General features: G+C 49.4%; 1 protein-coding gene across 1 annotated transcript in view; it reads right to left on the reverse strand.

Moving 5' to 3' along the window:
- The window catches only part of TRABD2B (TraB domain containing 2B), a gene marked incomplete at its 3' end in the record, with an annotated part of 293,204 nt that extends 283,579 nt beyond the window's left edge, over positions 1 to 9,625 (reverse strand). The window contains exons 1-2 of the mRNA XM_082003217.1: positions 9,180 to 9,625; positions 8,102 to 8,662 (exon numbers count right to left, since the gene is read on the reverse strand). Of these exons, the coding sequence (XP_081859343.1) occupies positions 8,102 to 8,662; positions 9,180 to 9,287 (669 nt within the window). The 5' untranslated portion in view covers positions 9,288 to 9,625. The remainder of the gene's footprint in view (positions 1 to 8,101; positions 8,663 to 9,179) is intronic.
- Positions 9,626 to 13,279: the final 3,654 nt, after the last annotated feature.

A 13,279-nucleotide genomic window follows, 5' to 3' on the forward strand; every position in this document is an offset into this window, starting at 1 on the left:
TATGAAGGCAGCTTCTTCTCTGTTTTATTGGGCATATCTGTGTCTCCCAATGGGCACCCAAATGCAAGAGTTAGGGTAGAAGCAGCAAGTTGGATGCAATCTGGTGAAAACACAAAGCATTTAGTGTTATTCCCTTAATTGTGTTATTACAGCTAACATGTTGGCTATAACTGAATTGCTAGTTTCTCTCCATGCCCATGTCAGTGAACTCTGTGATTTTGCAGGGATACCCACTGGTATCTGTGGGTATACTCTGGACTGGAATTCATTTGAAAGGTTTCATAACTTCCACACTAACAGAGCCTAGGAAAAGAAGAAATCGGAACACTTTCTTTTTCTTTTTTTAAAATCCTTTCTCTGTTTGCCAGTAAGGGTTTCTGGGAATGGTTCAGTGTTACCCCTGGCTTCAAGGGACACTGTGGAATGAATACAACATATAGGATTTGATTCATACCCATGGTCTTTCACATCTAACAGCGCTACCCACTGGCATGGGCTGCAACTCTGATTTTGAACAAGTCAGTAATAAAACTCCCTTTTGACATCTGCAAGACTCTTCAACCATTAGTATTGTTGCGGTGCCTGGACAGAGGCGATCAGCAGCGGTCGACCGATAATAAATCTAAATTACAATATTTCAGGGATGATGATTTCTTCAGGCATAACTGACCTATGGGAGTCTATGTACTATGAGAAATGGGGTATCTAGACCTATGTTAAGTGACCCTCAGAGTGGAAAATCTAGGGTCTTTGATCTCATTCAAACTAAAAATACTTTTGCTAATGTGCCTCCTCAAGTCATATAACATCTATCCCAAAATGCTGAACACATGGTTTTAATTTACAGTTTTTAGCAACTTTCATTTATATTGTGCTAGAAGTCCTGAAATGACTTGCAGCAGAAGGTCTAAAAATTGGAAACCCAAATGGTAAGGACTGTTGTTGGAATAACTAGTGATAAAAGCAGCAGTCATCTGTGCTAATTCCTGCTTGAGCTTCTGACACAGATATTAACTATGTCACTTCTAATTCTCTGCGCATTTAAATGACAACTAGATCTAATAAACGATAACACAAGGCAGCTATATTGTTCTCTTGAACATCAGAAAAAGCAAATCCATGGAGTTGAATGAGACACCATAACTACTAGATGTTGTGACGCACACAGCCAGTCATGCATTTTAGTTGCATGTCCCCGCTCTACAGAGAATATAGCCTTGTTCCAGTTCTAGTCCAAGAACTGAGATACTAAGTTCAAATGCTGATATCTGCAGTTTTAAGCTCTGTAGGCACCAGTTTAATTTCTGGTGTCTCAAGCAAGCTGGAAACCAAAATGCTTTATGGCTTATAGAAAGAATATTAGGTTCACAAATTGTTACAAGGTTCAGAAAAACATCTTAGTGACTGCAACCTATAAATAATTTAGGAGGTTCAGAAAGATGTTGAAGTTTCGCGATCAACCCACAGTGTTTTCTGCAGATTTTAAGCCTAGTAGCAGCTAGGATCTGAATTGCTTGTCAGCTTAAAAGAGGGATTTGGGAAAGTGTGCGGACACGAGGCAGATACATTTCCCTGCAAAATAGGGCTCTTCTAATGCTGACTCTTGAAAGGTAAAAAAATGAAGTTCCCAGAACACTGTTCATTGCTGAAAATCTCCATGTTTGTGCTATCCTAAGCACTGTACTCTGGGGAAGTCATTTTACAGTCCCTCATCCAAGCATGCGGCAAACCCCTCTAATAAGATCCAAAGATGAAAGAAATCACACCAATTTCACGTGGCTCAAGCAATAACTCTGTGATTTCTTCTGCCTTTTACCTGTCTCATCAACTCCTAATGACAGTGAAGAGCTTAATAAGGGTCTGCAGTGTAAAGTCTAGCACAGGGGAAACCTGTTATTTTACAGTACGTCCCTCTGAAGTTCCCAAATACGCTTTGCCAGGAGCCCTGCCGCCAATCTCCGTCTCCACAGGAGTGCAAGGTGAATGAGTGCCCTTGCTTAAGATCATTTCTGGCCTTTTCAGTACAGGAACCTCTGACTAGCCTGAATGATGTGGGCTGGCTTTATAACGTGGATTGCTACTCACTAGGGAGCTGAGGGGAGGCTGTTAAAGACTTTCTGAGGACTGTAGGTTGCACTATACTTGAAGTTGAGGTTTTTAAGGTCAATGGTTCGTTCTGTTTATAAGCAAAGCACTCTGGGCCCAGGGCAGGATCCTGATTGCTGTTGCAGCAGCATCAGAAACCGGCAGCAGACAAACAAACAGAGACAAAAATCATCACTGTGGAAACATTTACTGAAGAGGGGGGTATTTTGAACATACTGGGTGAGCAGCTCGGGGGTGGCAAACAGCTCCAGGGGAGATCTCACAGGGATTTGAAAGCAGCATTAGTGCCTAAGTACAGGGATGGATTTGGGTCATCTGTACCTCTTCTGATCCCCTTCCCCAAAGCAGAGCTTGGGGAGTGAATCTCCTGCAGGGAGCAAAGGGTGTGCCCAGGTGCCCCTCACGCTGCAGCCGGTACCAGGGCTCCCTGCCGCCGGGACCCGTCATCGCCAGAGCCAAAGAGACCATGCTCTGACCTCAACTCATCTCTCGCCACACGCACAGGCAGGAAAAATGGCACAGTTCTGCTATTTGACTTCTATACATCGGTAATGTTCAGCTGCCTCAAATAGAGTAGGAACTCCCTTGAGTGCCAGACTTGTTCAACACTTTTTTCTGGGGGTTTGTTCCTTTCAAAGCCCACCTTATAAATATGAAATTCCTGCCTAAAAACGATCACAAGCAGCACCCATAATTTTGCAAACAAATAGACCAGCAAAATCCTCTTCAGATCTGCTCGTGGGAGGCAGGTACATCTCTCTTCGGCTTGGATCTTACCAAGGGAGGTGTGAAGGATCACAGAGAAAGGAAGGGCTCACATCTAACCTGTTCTACAAACACTTCTTGCAGTTATATACACAATAAATACAATAGATGAATCGCCAGCTGCCCCTCAAGCCATCATTAACTGACTGGCTTTTTTCTTAACAGGCATCAAATGTGAAGGTGGGCCTTTCAAGGGGGCTGTGGTGAAGAAGCACACGGTAACAGGCTGTAAAGAGCAACACGTACAGTTAGTTACAGCTATAAAACATCAGCTGCTGATCCTTTCAGGTGTTACTGTGGCTACTGTAGTTTTAATATCTGCATAGTTTTGCCTCAGCAGTTCCCCTGATAAAGGTGCAAAGCAGCTCCACTAGTATTCAAAGGGAGTTAAATGGAAGGATTTCTATTTCTGCTGTACAAATATCTACCCCAAGTTTCATTTTACTGGGGGAATTCTTTTTTCTGCGGGGTGCAGGGAGGCAAAGGGGGATGATAGTTTATTCAGAGCCAGCAAGCTGAAAACTATGCACATTATTTTTAACTACGTATAATCAAACCTTTTAATAAGATTTCTTCCAACAATATTCAGCAATCAAAACAGATGACACTAAGCTATTTTTGATAACTCTTGCCCTTTTTAGAAAGACTGAAGTTTTTTAAAATCAAGAAGGGGCAATTTCTATTAGGCAAAAAACCCACTTTTCCTATAAAAAACAAATGAACAAACAAATAAATAATACTCCCTCAAATAAACTACACAGACTGTTAAAAATAGTAGCTCTGAAACTGAGCCCTTTAATCCAGTTTAGAAAACTTTGAGCCTGGATCTTTCATTAATATAAACGGGCACATTTCCCTTGAAGTCAGCTGTAGGTCCCTGTCAGCTCCGAGAATCCCAGCTTTGTGATCACAGAAAAGTTTAATTTTTCAAGGGGACAGGGGAGATGGAATAGCAAGTCCAGGCCGTGGCCCTGTCTATATATTACTGTGTCATGCTGTTTTGCCACTGAAGGTCCAGCTCCAAGACTGCAGGTCTGTCAGTGACCAGCCGTGAGGGACCACCCATCGGCCTTTTATTAAACAGCACTTGTTCCCCCTCTAATCCTATCACTAGAGTAATCAAAGCTGCCATGTCCCAGGGTTTGATGGAACAGCAGGACCTGGGAAATGAAGACTGATTTTGTTAACGAAGTCATTCCTGCCCCTTGAATGCTGTCTCATTGGTAGAAAGTAGGGAGACGATGTTTATTTGTGCAGAGAATGAGGCGGCAAAGAAATGAAAGGGGAAGAATGGTGAAGTGTGAAGTTTAATCTGGCACGGTCTAAGGTTTCTTTCTTTGAGGCCGTCTCTGATTCAATCAACACCGGTTTGATATTTAACATCTCCCCCTGCAGTTGGAAATGATACAGGCCGGAGAAGACGGGAGTCAGGGCTTCGCAAGCCTCGACCAGGGCAGGGCGAGAAAAGGGGGTGCTGGCAGCTCCTCTCCGGCCTGACGGCCTCTCCCACCCACACGTCCGGATGGAGTCCAGCCCTGACGCAAAATTCCCCTCACGAACCTTGGGATTCAGGGCATCTGGCACGGGCTGAATGACGGTTCTCCCCAAAGACAGCGAGCTCAGGACGGGATGGGAGAGGGATTTCATTTCTAACTCAGAGGAAGGGATATCAGCACCGTCTCAGTCTGGGGATCCTGCTGAGAGACAGGATCAAACACGAGCGAGAGCTGCCATCTCCCACTCCCCAGGGTGGAGCGGTTTGGGTAGAGGAGCGAGACCTTCCCTCCGCTGAACGTACAGGGTTTAGTGGGGACGTGACGCTGCCCGAGGGCGCTCGCTCCTGGGGCCGAGCCGGGGTCCCACCACAGCACTGGGCCACCAGGGTGGACACAGTCCTGAGCGGCTGTAGGAGTCACTGCCACCATCCTCCTTACTCCAGCGACGGTATACGTCTGCCTGGGGAGAGCTTCTTTCCACCACAGCCCTGCATAAGGGTCCCAAAGAGGATGGGGAAGCTTAACCCTCTCCTGAGATGGCCCTCGGAGGACACATGGACAAGTCCTCACGGCCTGTCATGGCACCGGCTGCAGTGCCTCTGCCGGAATCCCAACAAGAGAAGGCCCTGACGGCCATGCGCCCCTCACCAGCTCTTCTCAGTCCTGGCCCACTTGATTTTGCACTTTTCTGGCCATTCTGCAAATAAACATCTACACTGTCAGACAGAAAAGTTGTCTGCTTCCTCTTCTTCATGCCTCTCATCTCTTTCTGTCCCGCCTCAGTGAAAACCCTGAAACTTCATATACCAAGAACTGGTGAAATTTCAAGCCAACCCAAACTCAATCTGAATTCCCCTGTTGCCGGGCTCCCAACCCAGCCTTTTGCTGCGACTCAGACACCCTGCCAGCCAGCTGTACAGTAGTCCAGGGACTTTGCGTGATCAGCAGCCGCCGGCGTCCGGGGGGAGCGAGGATGCTCCCCGGGCGAGCCATGCAGGAAAGCAGCCGGTCACCGGCAGAGCAGGGTGATCGGAGCGGTGCCGCTGAGCAGGGATTTCAGGGGGAGCAGAGCATCAAACTACAAAGTTTCTGGGTTTTCAATAGAAAACAATGCGCGGTGCTCTACCTGCAAGAGCCGGCTCTCCAGGAAAGCAGCCAATTATATGAGCCACCTTAATCTTTTCATCCGGCTAAGACAATCAACATTTCAAAGCCACGCACAGGACTTTTCAAAGATCGTTCCTGGTCAAAAAAGCAAGTGTATCCGCTTTCTTTCACAGCAGATCAAAACCAAGTACCACACCGGGACCACTCCTAGATTTCCTCCTCCTCACGGTATCAGATTAACAGATTTGGTGCATGTAGTCAGATTAAATATTTGCAGTAGCACAAAGCTGCCTTTGAGGGGAAGAAATTAAAAAAAAAAAAACTTTTTTCTCTTTTAATTTGCTTAAGGCAAAAATACTGGACTTCAGGGACGGGGGAAACAAAAGCATTGACATGATTCAGCAAGGCACAGTTTTAAAACTTGAATTCTGAATGCAGAAATTGTGTGCAGTATTCCCGTAACAGTAATGCTGAAAACAGGTAAAAACTACTGATGCTGTTAGCAGATTTGGGACTGTAATATATCACAGATGTTCTCATCAAACTGTGCAAACACTCTACAAGACAAAAACTGCTCAATTTTTGATTTACATTTTAGTGTTTTAATTACGTGTTGCTTAAGGAACGCTCCAAGACCTGGAATTGGGAGGAGAAGCCTAGCAATAGTAATCCACTCCACTAAATTAGCACAGTAATACACCAAGCAGTAGGACTGCCAGACGGTGTGATAACATTACAAATTACTATTGTTAAACAAGTAGCCAGGTGTCAGGACGCATGAAAGCTAGAGGAAGCAAGAAAATAAATATCTGGTTTGTTTTGTTTAATTTTGTCTGATGTTGTTCTGGTGGCCTTGTTCCCAGAAAAAGCTTCAATCCAGGAAAAATCCTCCTGAACACTGATCTTATTTTAGCAGCAATGTCAATACTCGGTAATAATTAAAATGTAATGTATTTTTTTAATCAGCACAAACTTTTTGCATAAATGACTGTCCTTCACTTGCCAATAGCAGTAACACTTCTGCTGTTCTTTTTTAGACTTTTTGTTTCTATTTAAAATTTTGTAAATGAGAGAAAAACAGAATTATGGTAAGAGCAGCAGTGAGTTTTGTACTCTGTCCCTTTTCCTTTCTCTGTTGCGCGCTCGCTCTCTGTAAAAAGAAAAAAATGTAGTATGATTCACGTTTAAAAGGCTTCCAAGTGGTACATTTTTAACCAAGTGGTTTCACACACTTGATTCTAACTGCCATTTTTGACCTAATACAATCAAATGCTATTGGATGTCTGGAATGGTTAATTATTTTTACCTCACCTTAAAGAAGGGGTTCAACAGAGAGGATAGGCATTTAAACCTTTCAAACAGAACAGGGTAAAACGAATTCCTTGTTTTGCACGTGTGTTAGTTAACACAAAGGTCCCGAGGGGCTTTCTGTTAATTATTTTTGTTGATAAACAAGAAAATCCCTCCAAAAGCGTTGCAACCTATCTTCTCCTACGAAGGCTGTATGCAGAGTTAGACTTCCAGATGAAATATCGGATGAACCAAATGTTAGTGAAAGCCAGACTTTTTCCCCTTAAAACAGCTCCCACTAGACTTCAGGGGAGAGGGGGTGAAGGCACTCTAAGGACATTTTAATCACACCAAAGATCAGTACTTTAATCCTTATTCCCACATCACCAAGAATTTCTTTGCTCAAACCAGGACAAGTAAGATAAAGCTGGAAATAGGCTGATCCAAAACTAATGACGAAAAGCAGGTTAAAAATAAAATATAGCAGTAACTGACACCATCTTAAATTTCCCCTGGATTATTTGTTTTCTTCCACACACATTCATTTCCTGAATTTCTAGTAAATCTGATTTTGTATAAACAGTTTCACAAAGCAAAGTCAATAGCTGTGACTGTGTTCCTGATTAATCCACTGAAATGAAATAGATCTCATGGCTTAGTATTTGGTTGTTTAAAGCTAAATCCACTAAAAGAATCCTGGAGTCCAGTTACACCAATAACTTTTGTTTCTTAATCTACATCCTTTTCTTTTTGCTGAACTTTACCTGTTCTAAAATGAAAAAAAATCCACACAGATTGAACATTTCATTTCCCCCAGTACATGTGGGCAACGTGAGCCAGTTTGTTTTGACCCAGAGTGACTACTAAAAAGATGACCGACAGTTCGCATGTTACTTAAAATCTATTTGAACAATGTTGAAATTTCTTTTTTTCATTGTTCATGCTTCATCCTTCCTGACAAGTACCACAGAGCTGCTTTGTTTAAAAACAAGCAAACAAAAAAAAGCACTTATTACCCAGCTTCGGGACAGGACGGGAGGCGTGGAAGTTTCCCTCACAAGCGGCAAGCCAGCGGACACACACATTCACACCCTGGACATTTGCCTCTCAAATAAATAATACACATGATAAACTCACTGCACGCATCACAGGATTTTTGCAGGCAACCACGGATCGGCGCAATGGAGAACAGGCAGCCCACCGCAAAGGCCGCTGGAGCCCACGAGTGACCCACCCTGCTGCAACAGGCTTGGGGTTTGCCCCCATAAACTGACCGAAACACGAGGAGAACAGCCCCTACCTCTGGGATAAGCCACGAGGCCCAGGAGCCTCCTTACCTGGGAGAAGTTGAGCCCGTTCAGCGGGTGACACTGCTCCTCCACCCTTTCCACCGCACCCGTCTTCTTCTTCATCCTCTCGGCCTCCTGGGCGAGGTAGAGATCAAGCACCGGCACCCCTCTGGAGCGGATGTCCGTCTCCGTCAAGGAGTTCACCATAAGCATCACCCAGACGGGCCTCTTGCGCTCCCAGTTGCCGGCGATGGCGTTGAAGAGGTAGTCGGCGTAGAGCCCTTTGCCCCGCTGGTCCGGGGTCATCCAGTGGGGCAGCATCAGCTTGATGTAGTCCAGGTGGCGTTTGAGGCGGCGGTACAGCTCCCGGGGCAGCACGTCCTGCAGGTTCTCCCCGTGGGGCAGCATCTGGCAGCTGGCCAGCCCCGAGATGGTGTAGGGGTCGGTGAGGTCCAGCTCAAAGTAGACGCTGGAGCTGGCCTGGAAGGCGGCCTTGGAGTTGTCGGGGATGAAGTCCCACACCCGCGTGTAGGGCACGTGGATGGTGCCGAAGAGATAGGCGGGGGGGTCGCGGCGGATGGTCCAGAGGAAGGAGTTGAGCTCTCCTTGCTGGGAGGAGGGGGGACAGTGGCAGACCGTCAGTGGCGGAGGGACAGAGGGGCAAGAGACAGCCCGCGGGGGGAAGGCCACCCTCGGGGGGAAGGCCACCCTCGGGGGGGGGGGAGGTCCCCTCTCCCCCATCTCCGTGCACAAGCCCTACCCAGGCTTAGAGCAAGCAAAGCCCACGGGCGTGAAGGGGCCCCGCGTGGAGCAGTCTCGCGGTGACCCCCGCTCGCCTCCCCGACCGCCCCCCCACCCAGCCGCCGCCTCCTCCCGGACCCGCACCCGGCGGAGGGGCCCCCTCGGCGCCGCGCACGCCGCAGCCCTCACGGGGGACACGCGGGGCAGCGCCACACCTGCGGGGCCACGCGCGCCCGCGCGCACACGCACGAAGGGGGTGGGGGTCCCTCTCCCCGCGCCCCCCGCTCCCCCCTCCGCGACCCGGCGGCTCCCGCGGACCGCCGCGGCCAGCCGCGCATCCCCCAGCGGCCGCGCCCCCGGCCCGGCGCGGCGCGGCCCGGCTCACCGCGCGGGGCAGGTCGCACTGCCCCGTGTCCATCTGCTCCCGCCGGGCCGCGGCGTCGGGCAGGAACCCCCCGAAGACGAAGCAGATCAGCGTCAGGTTGAGTTGCATCCCGCTTCCTCTCGCTCTCCTCTCTCTCCTTCCCAGATGAGCCTTTTTGGATTTCTAGGATCTTTTTTTTTTTTTCCCTCCCCCTCCTCCTGCTCTTCCCCTTTTTTTTTTTTTTTGGCCTTTTTTTTTTTTATTCAAACAAACTTTGCCAGTCCCATCTGCATCTGACAAGTGCAGGGGGAAGGACTGGCCGCCCCCTCCCTCCCATGCTCTCCCCCCTCCCGCCCTTTCCCACCCCCACCCCCTCTGGCTCCGCGCTTGTCAGAGGCGCTGGATGCTTTGGGGAGGACGGTTCTCATCGCCAGCCTCCGCCATGCTTTGATTTTGCAGACCGGAGAAGCTCCCTTCCCGCCCCGCCGGTTCGGGAGGCGGTTGGGGAGGCGGGGGAGTGGGGATAGCCAGGAAATAAAAAAGTAAAAAAAAGAATTTTTTTTTTCTTTTTTTTTAAATTCGGCGGCCAAGAGGGGCTCCCGCGGCGCCCCGGGAGGGGCGGGCGCTGCGCGGCGGGGCGGCGGCGCACACCGCACCGGGGAGGCCAAACTCGGGCTCCGGCGGAAAGTTTCGCGCAGCCGCCCCGGCCCGCCCGCGCCTCCCGCCGCCGCCGCCGGGGGCCGCCGCCAGGGGGCGATCGCGCCCCAGCGCAGCCGCGCGGCTGAGGGGCGGTGGCGTTCCCGCCTCGCCCGCCGCCCCTGAGCTGCGGCAGCACCTGCGTGGCGCTTCCCTCGCTTTAAAAGAAAGAAAAATGGAAAAGTTTCGACATTCCCGCACTCAAAAAATGGGACAAAATCACACAGACAGGGCTTGTCCCGCGGAGGAACTGGGAGCAGCCGGCTCCTGAGGGGATGCCCTGAGGCGCCCCCACCTCAGCCCTCCGCCGGCTGCTCTGACCCCGCTCGGCTCCCGGGCGTGAGGCGACATGTCCTCACAGGCGGCGCCTTCCCCTGGCCCCTCCGAAACCAGGGGCAGCGAGGCCTCGCTGAGCGCCGGCGTGGAGGGCAGGTCAAGGACGTGGGCCCTGCATGGTGCTGGCCTCAGGTATCCTTGCCGGCATGGCGGCACCAGGGGTGTCCCCTGCCTCCTCAGCCTCACAGGAGGACGGGGACGAGACCTTTCTGTGCATTTGCACAATGCGCATCTGTCCTGCTCGCACTGTTCAATATCCAGCTTCCACACACACCAAAAAGCCTCAGGAGCAAGCACCTTCCTCCAGCAAGACCTGGGCTGGTTCGGTTCTTGGTGGCAGGAGCACATCCAGGACCCCTGAGGGTCTGGAGCTGTATTTGGAGGTTGCTACAGCAGGCGCTTAACTCCAGCAGCTGCAACTCAAACCTCCTCCTGAGTGCCCACCTCTGTTAAAGCTGGGTGGTTTCAGAGGAGAGGACAGGCTGACAGCGCCTGTTGCCACCGCCTACAAGAACTCCTGCCTCTGGATCCATTCGGGGCAGGGATGGGGTCAGGGTGCCAGCATAGCCCCTGCTCCCTGCGGGACACCACCCAGCTCCGCTGTGTTGGTGGCCCTGGGTGTCTCCACCACGTGGGCCGCTGCATACATTGTACACAGCAGAGTGGAGGTGGATCCCAACTTTTCCACCACTTCCACGACTGCAAACCCTTTCCAAAATTGGGAAGTTTCTTGCTGTATTAAGGAGAATCAAAGCTACCAAAGTTTGCTTGATGAAATACATGAATTACCAGTATGAGGCGGGGTCCTTGCTTGGACAAAACTCAGAGTGGAGCCAGCAGGGGTTTTGCCAAGGACAGTGACAGACTCAGGCCTAACTGGCTGTGAACATGATCTCCCGACTGAGCTGTGAAGACTGAGAGGGACACCACTTGCTGTGGTTACTGATGCAGCTACACAGGCTGCTAAAGGGGCTTTCAAACCACTGTCTGCTTGTCCTGTGGACTCTGCTCCTGGCCTCCAGAGGCAGGAGAGTGTTCTCCGAACCGCAGCATTGGGACCAGTGGCTCCTTTCTAAGTGAGGACTCTCATCCTCTTCTCTCTGCTCTCCTCCCAGATCTTCCAGCCAGGTAAAAATACTGCAAATGAGGAGGGGATTGGTTTTCCTCATGGTGTTTCTAGTTCCTGCAAAGAAATATTTAATTTTCGGCCTCTACTCTGAGGGATAAGGTTCAGGTAAGTGAAAGATACAGAGGAACAGAAAGAGGCAGAAGGTTTTTTAGCCCTCAGGGTGTCCCATCACTGCGGCACAGGATGGTCCAGCGAGACAACCCAGTCAGGGCCACACTGAGTGCCAGTGGCCTGGAGTCACCCTTGGCCCTGTTCTGTTGGGATGTGGTGTGGCAGCAGGTGGGTGTGCGCTGCTTCACAGGCAGCGAGCTCTCACGTGCCCTCCCCGCCCTGCCTGCCCTTGGGGGACGTGACACTGGGGCCTCTCAACTTGCTGCCCCGGCATTGCCGGTGTGACAACACAACTCCACGAGGATGGGGAGGGCAGGGCCTGGCTGCACGTGCCCACGCCATCTCTCGCTTTCAAGCAGCCCCACCTCTCTTCCAAATGTGCCTCAGCACTCACTCCCAGCCCACCTACAAGTGTGCAGGGTGCTGGACAATCACTGTAGGTGGCTGAGCCCCCACCCAAAATGAAGTCTGAAGCGGGAAAGGCTTGTGCAGCCCCTGTCCCAGCAGATGCAATACCACAAGGGCTAATTCCAGTCACAACACAGTATCCTGTTGGTTTTCCCTAAGCTGCCACAAATCAGTTGAAAGCTACAGGCTTGATGCTGTCATGACATTGTAGCATGGGGGAGTACTGTATTTGTTCACAGCTGGACCAAACTGTGTCCTTGTGTTCAGCAAGTGCCATTTCCCAACTGACATGGCTGCACTTGCCTGACTGAGTGGCTTTGACTTGGTCTACCCTCTTTCCACCTCCTTCCCAAATCTCTTACAAAATAGTGAAAGAACAGAGGGATCTCATCAGAAGGCTGGTAGGGACATCTCCAGTGACATGACCCAACATCTCACACTCTGGAGAAGACACCTGGGAGGTCTATAAGGCGATGTGAGGCTCTATTCAGTCATGGGTGCCGTGTTGTGAGGTAGGGTGATTACCCTCATCGATGGCATACATATCAAAGCACCCAGGGCAAGAATAAACAAACATCTTTGGCACTGTGCTCAGCTTCCATTAGCCAAAAGGCAGGTGTGTGTGTGGGTATAGCAAGTTTTCCAGCCATTTCCCTGAACTCAGCCCTGATGTTGCAAGAACTGCCTAGCTGTGAAAACACAGCCTCGCCTTGATTTATGCCGCTTGTGGGTAAGATGACTAAGAAGAAGAAGCGGGGAGGGGGGGAGAAAAAGAGCAGAACAGGAACAGAAATCCCAGTGGGAGCATGATGCGGGTGTGTACCGATTTGGTGGGACAGTCAGGTTGGGGAAACTGCAGCCAGAGCTTCAGATGGTAGGAAGAGACCACAAACCACATGATAAGTATCACAATGTTCCACCTAAGATACAAAAGCATGCCACAACCTTTTATGAAGACAACTCTTTGGTAACAGCACGGGAAATTAATTCTTTTGTGTAATTGTAACTTTTTTTTCTCCTTCAGATGAGTTCCATATGTTCTCGTGATTTTTTTCCTTTAAACACAGCAGTTTAGAACGAATCTTAAGTAACATTTAGCCTGCTTCTAATGTAAATATTTACAAAAAAACATTAAATAATGGTTCTGATCTTTGGAAAATGTATATCGCTCCCTACCTGCTACTGTTTTGTGCCTATCTGGAGTAATAGACAAGCTTTGTAATAAACCCCAAGGCTGTAAAAGCAGTGTAACAATGTGATTAGCAGTAATCAGATGGGAAATACTGACTATTAAAAACTGTGAAGAGATAAGAGGGATAAACTGCAAAGGGAAGGTTACGTTATTTTGTTTTAACAAATTAAAAAAATATAATGGGGGAATAGACTTTTAATCTCACAAAAGCTGTATTGTTTTTTGGAAGCATAATAGTGTTAGCTGATA

Source organism: Phaethon aethereus, assembly GCF_964289735.1.
Source record: "Phaethon aethereus genome assembly, chromosome: 8".
Taxonomy (NCBI): Eukaryota; Metazoa; Chordata; class Aves; order Phaethontiformes; family Phaethontidae; genus Phaethon; species Phaethon aethereus.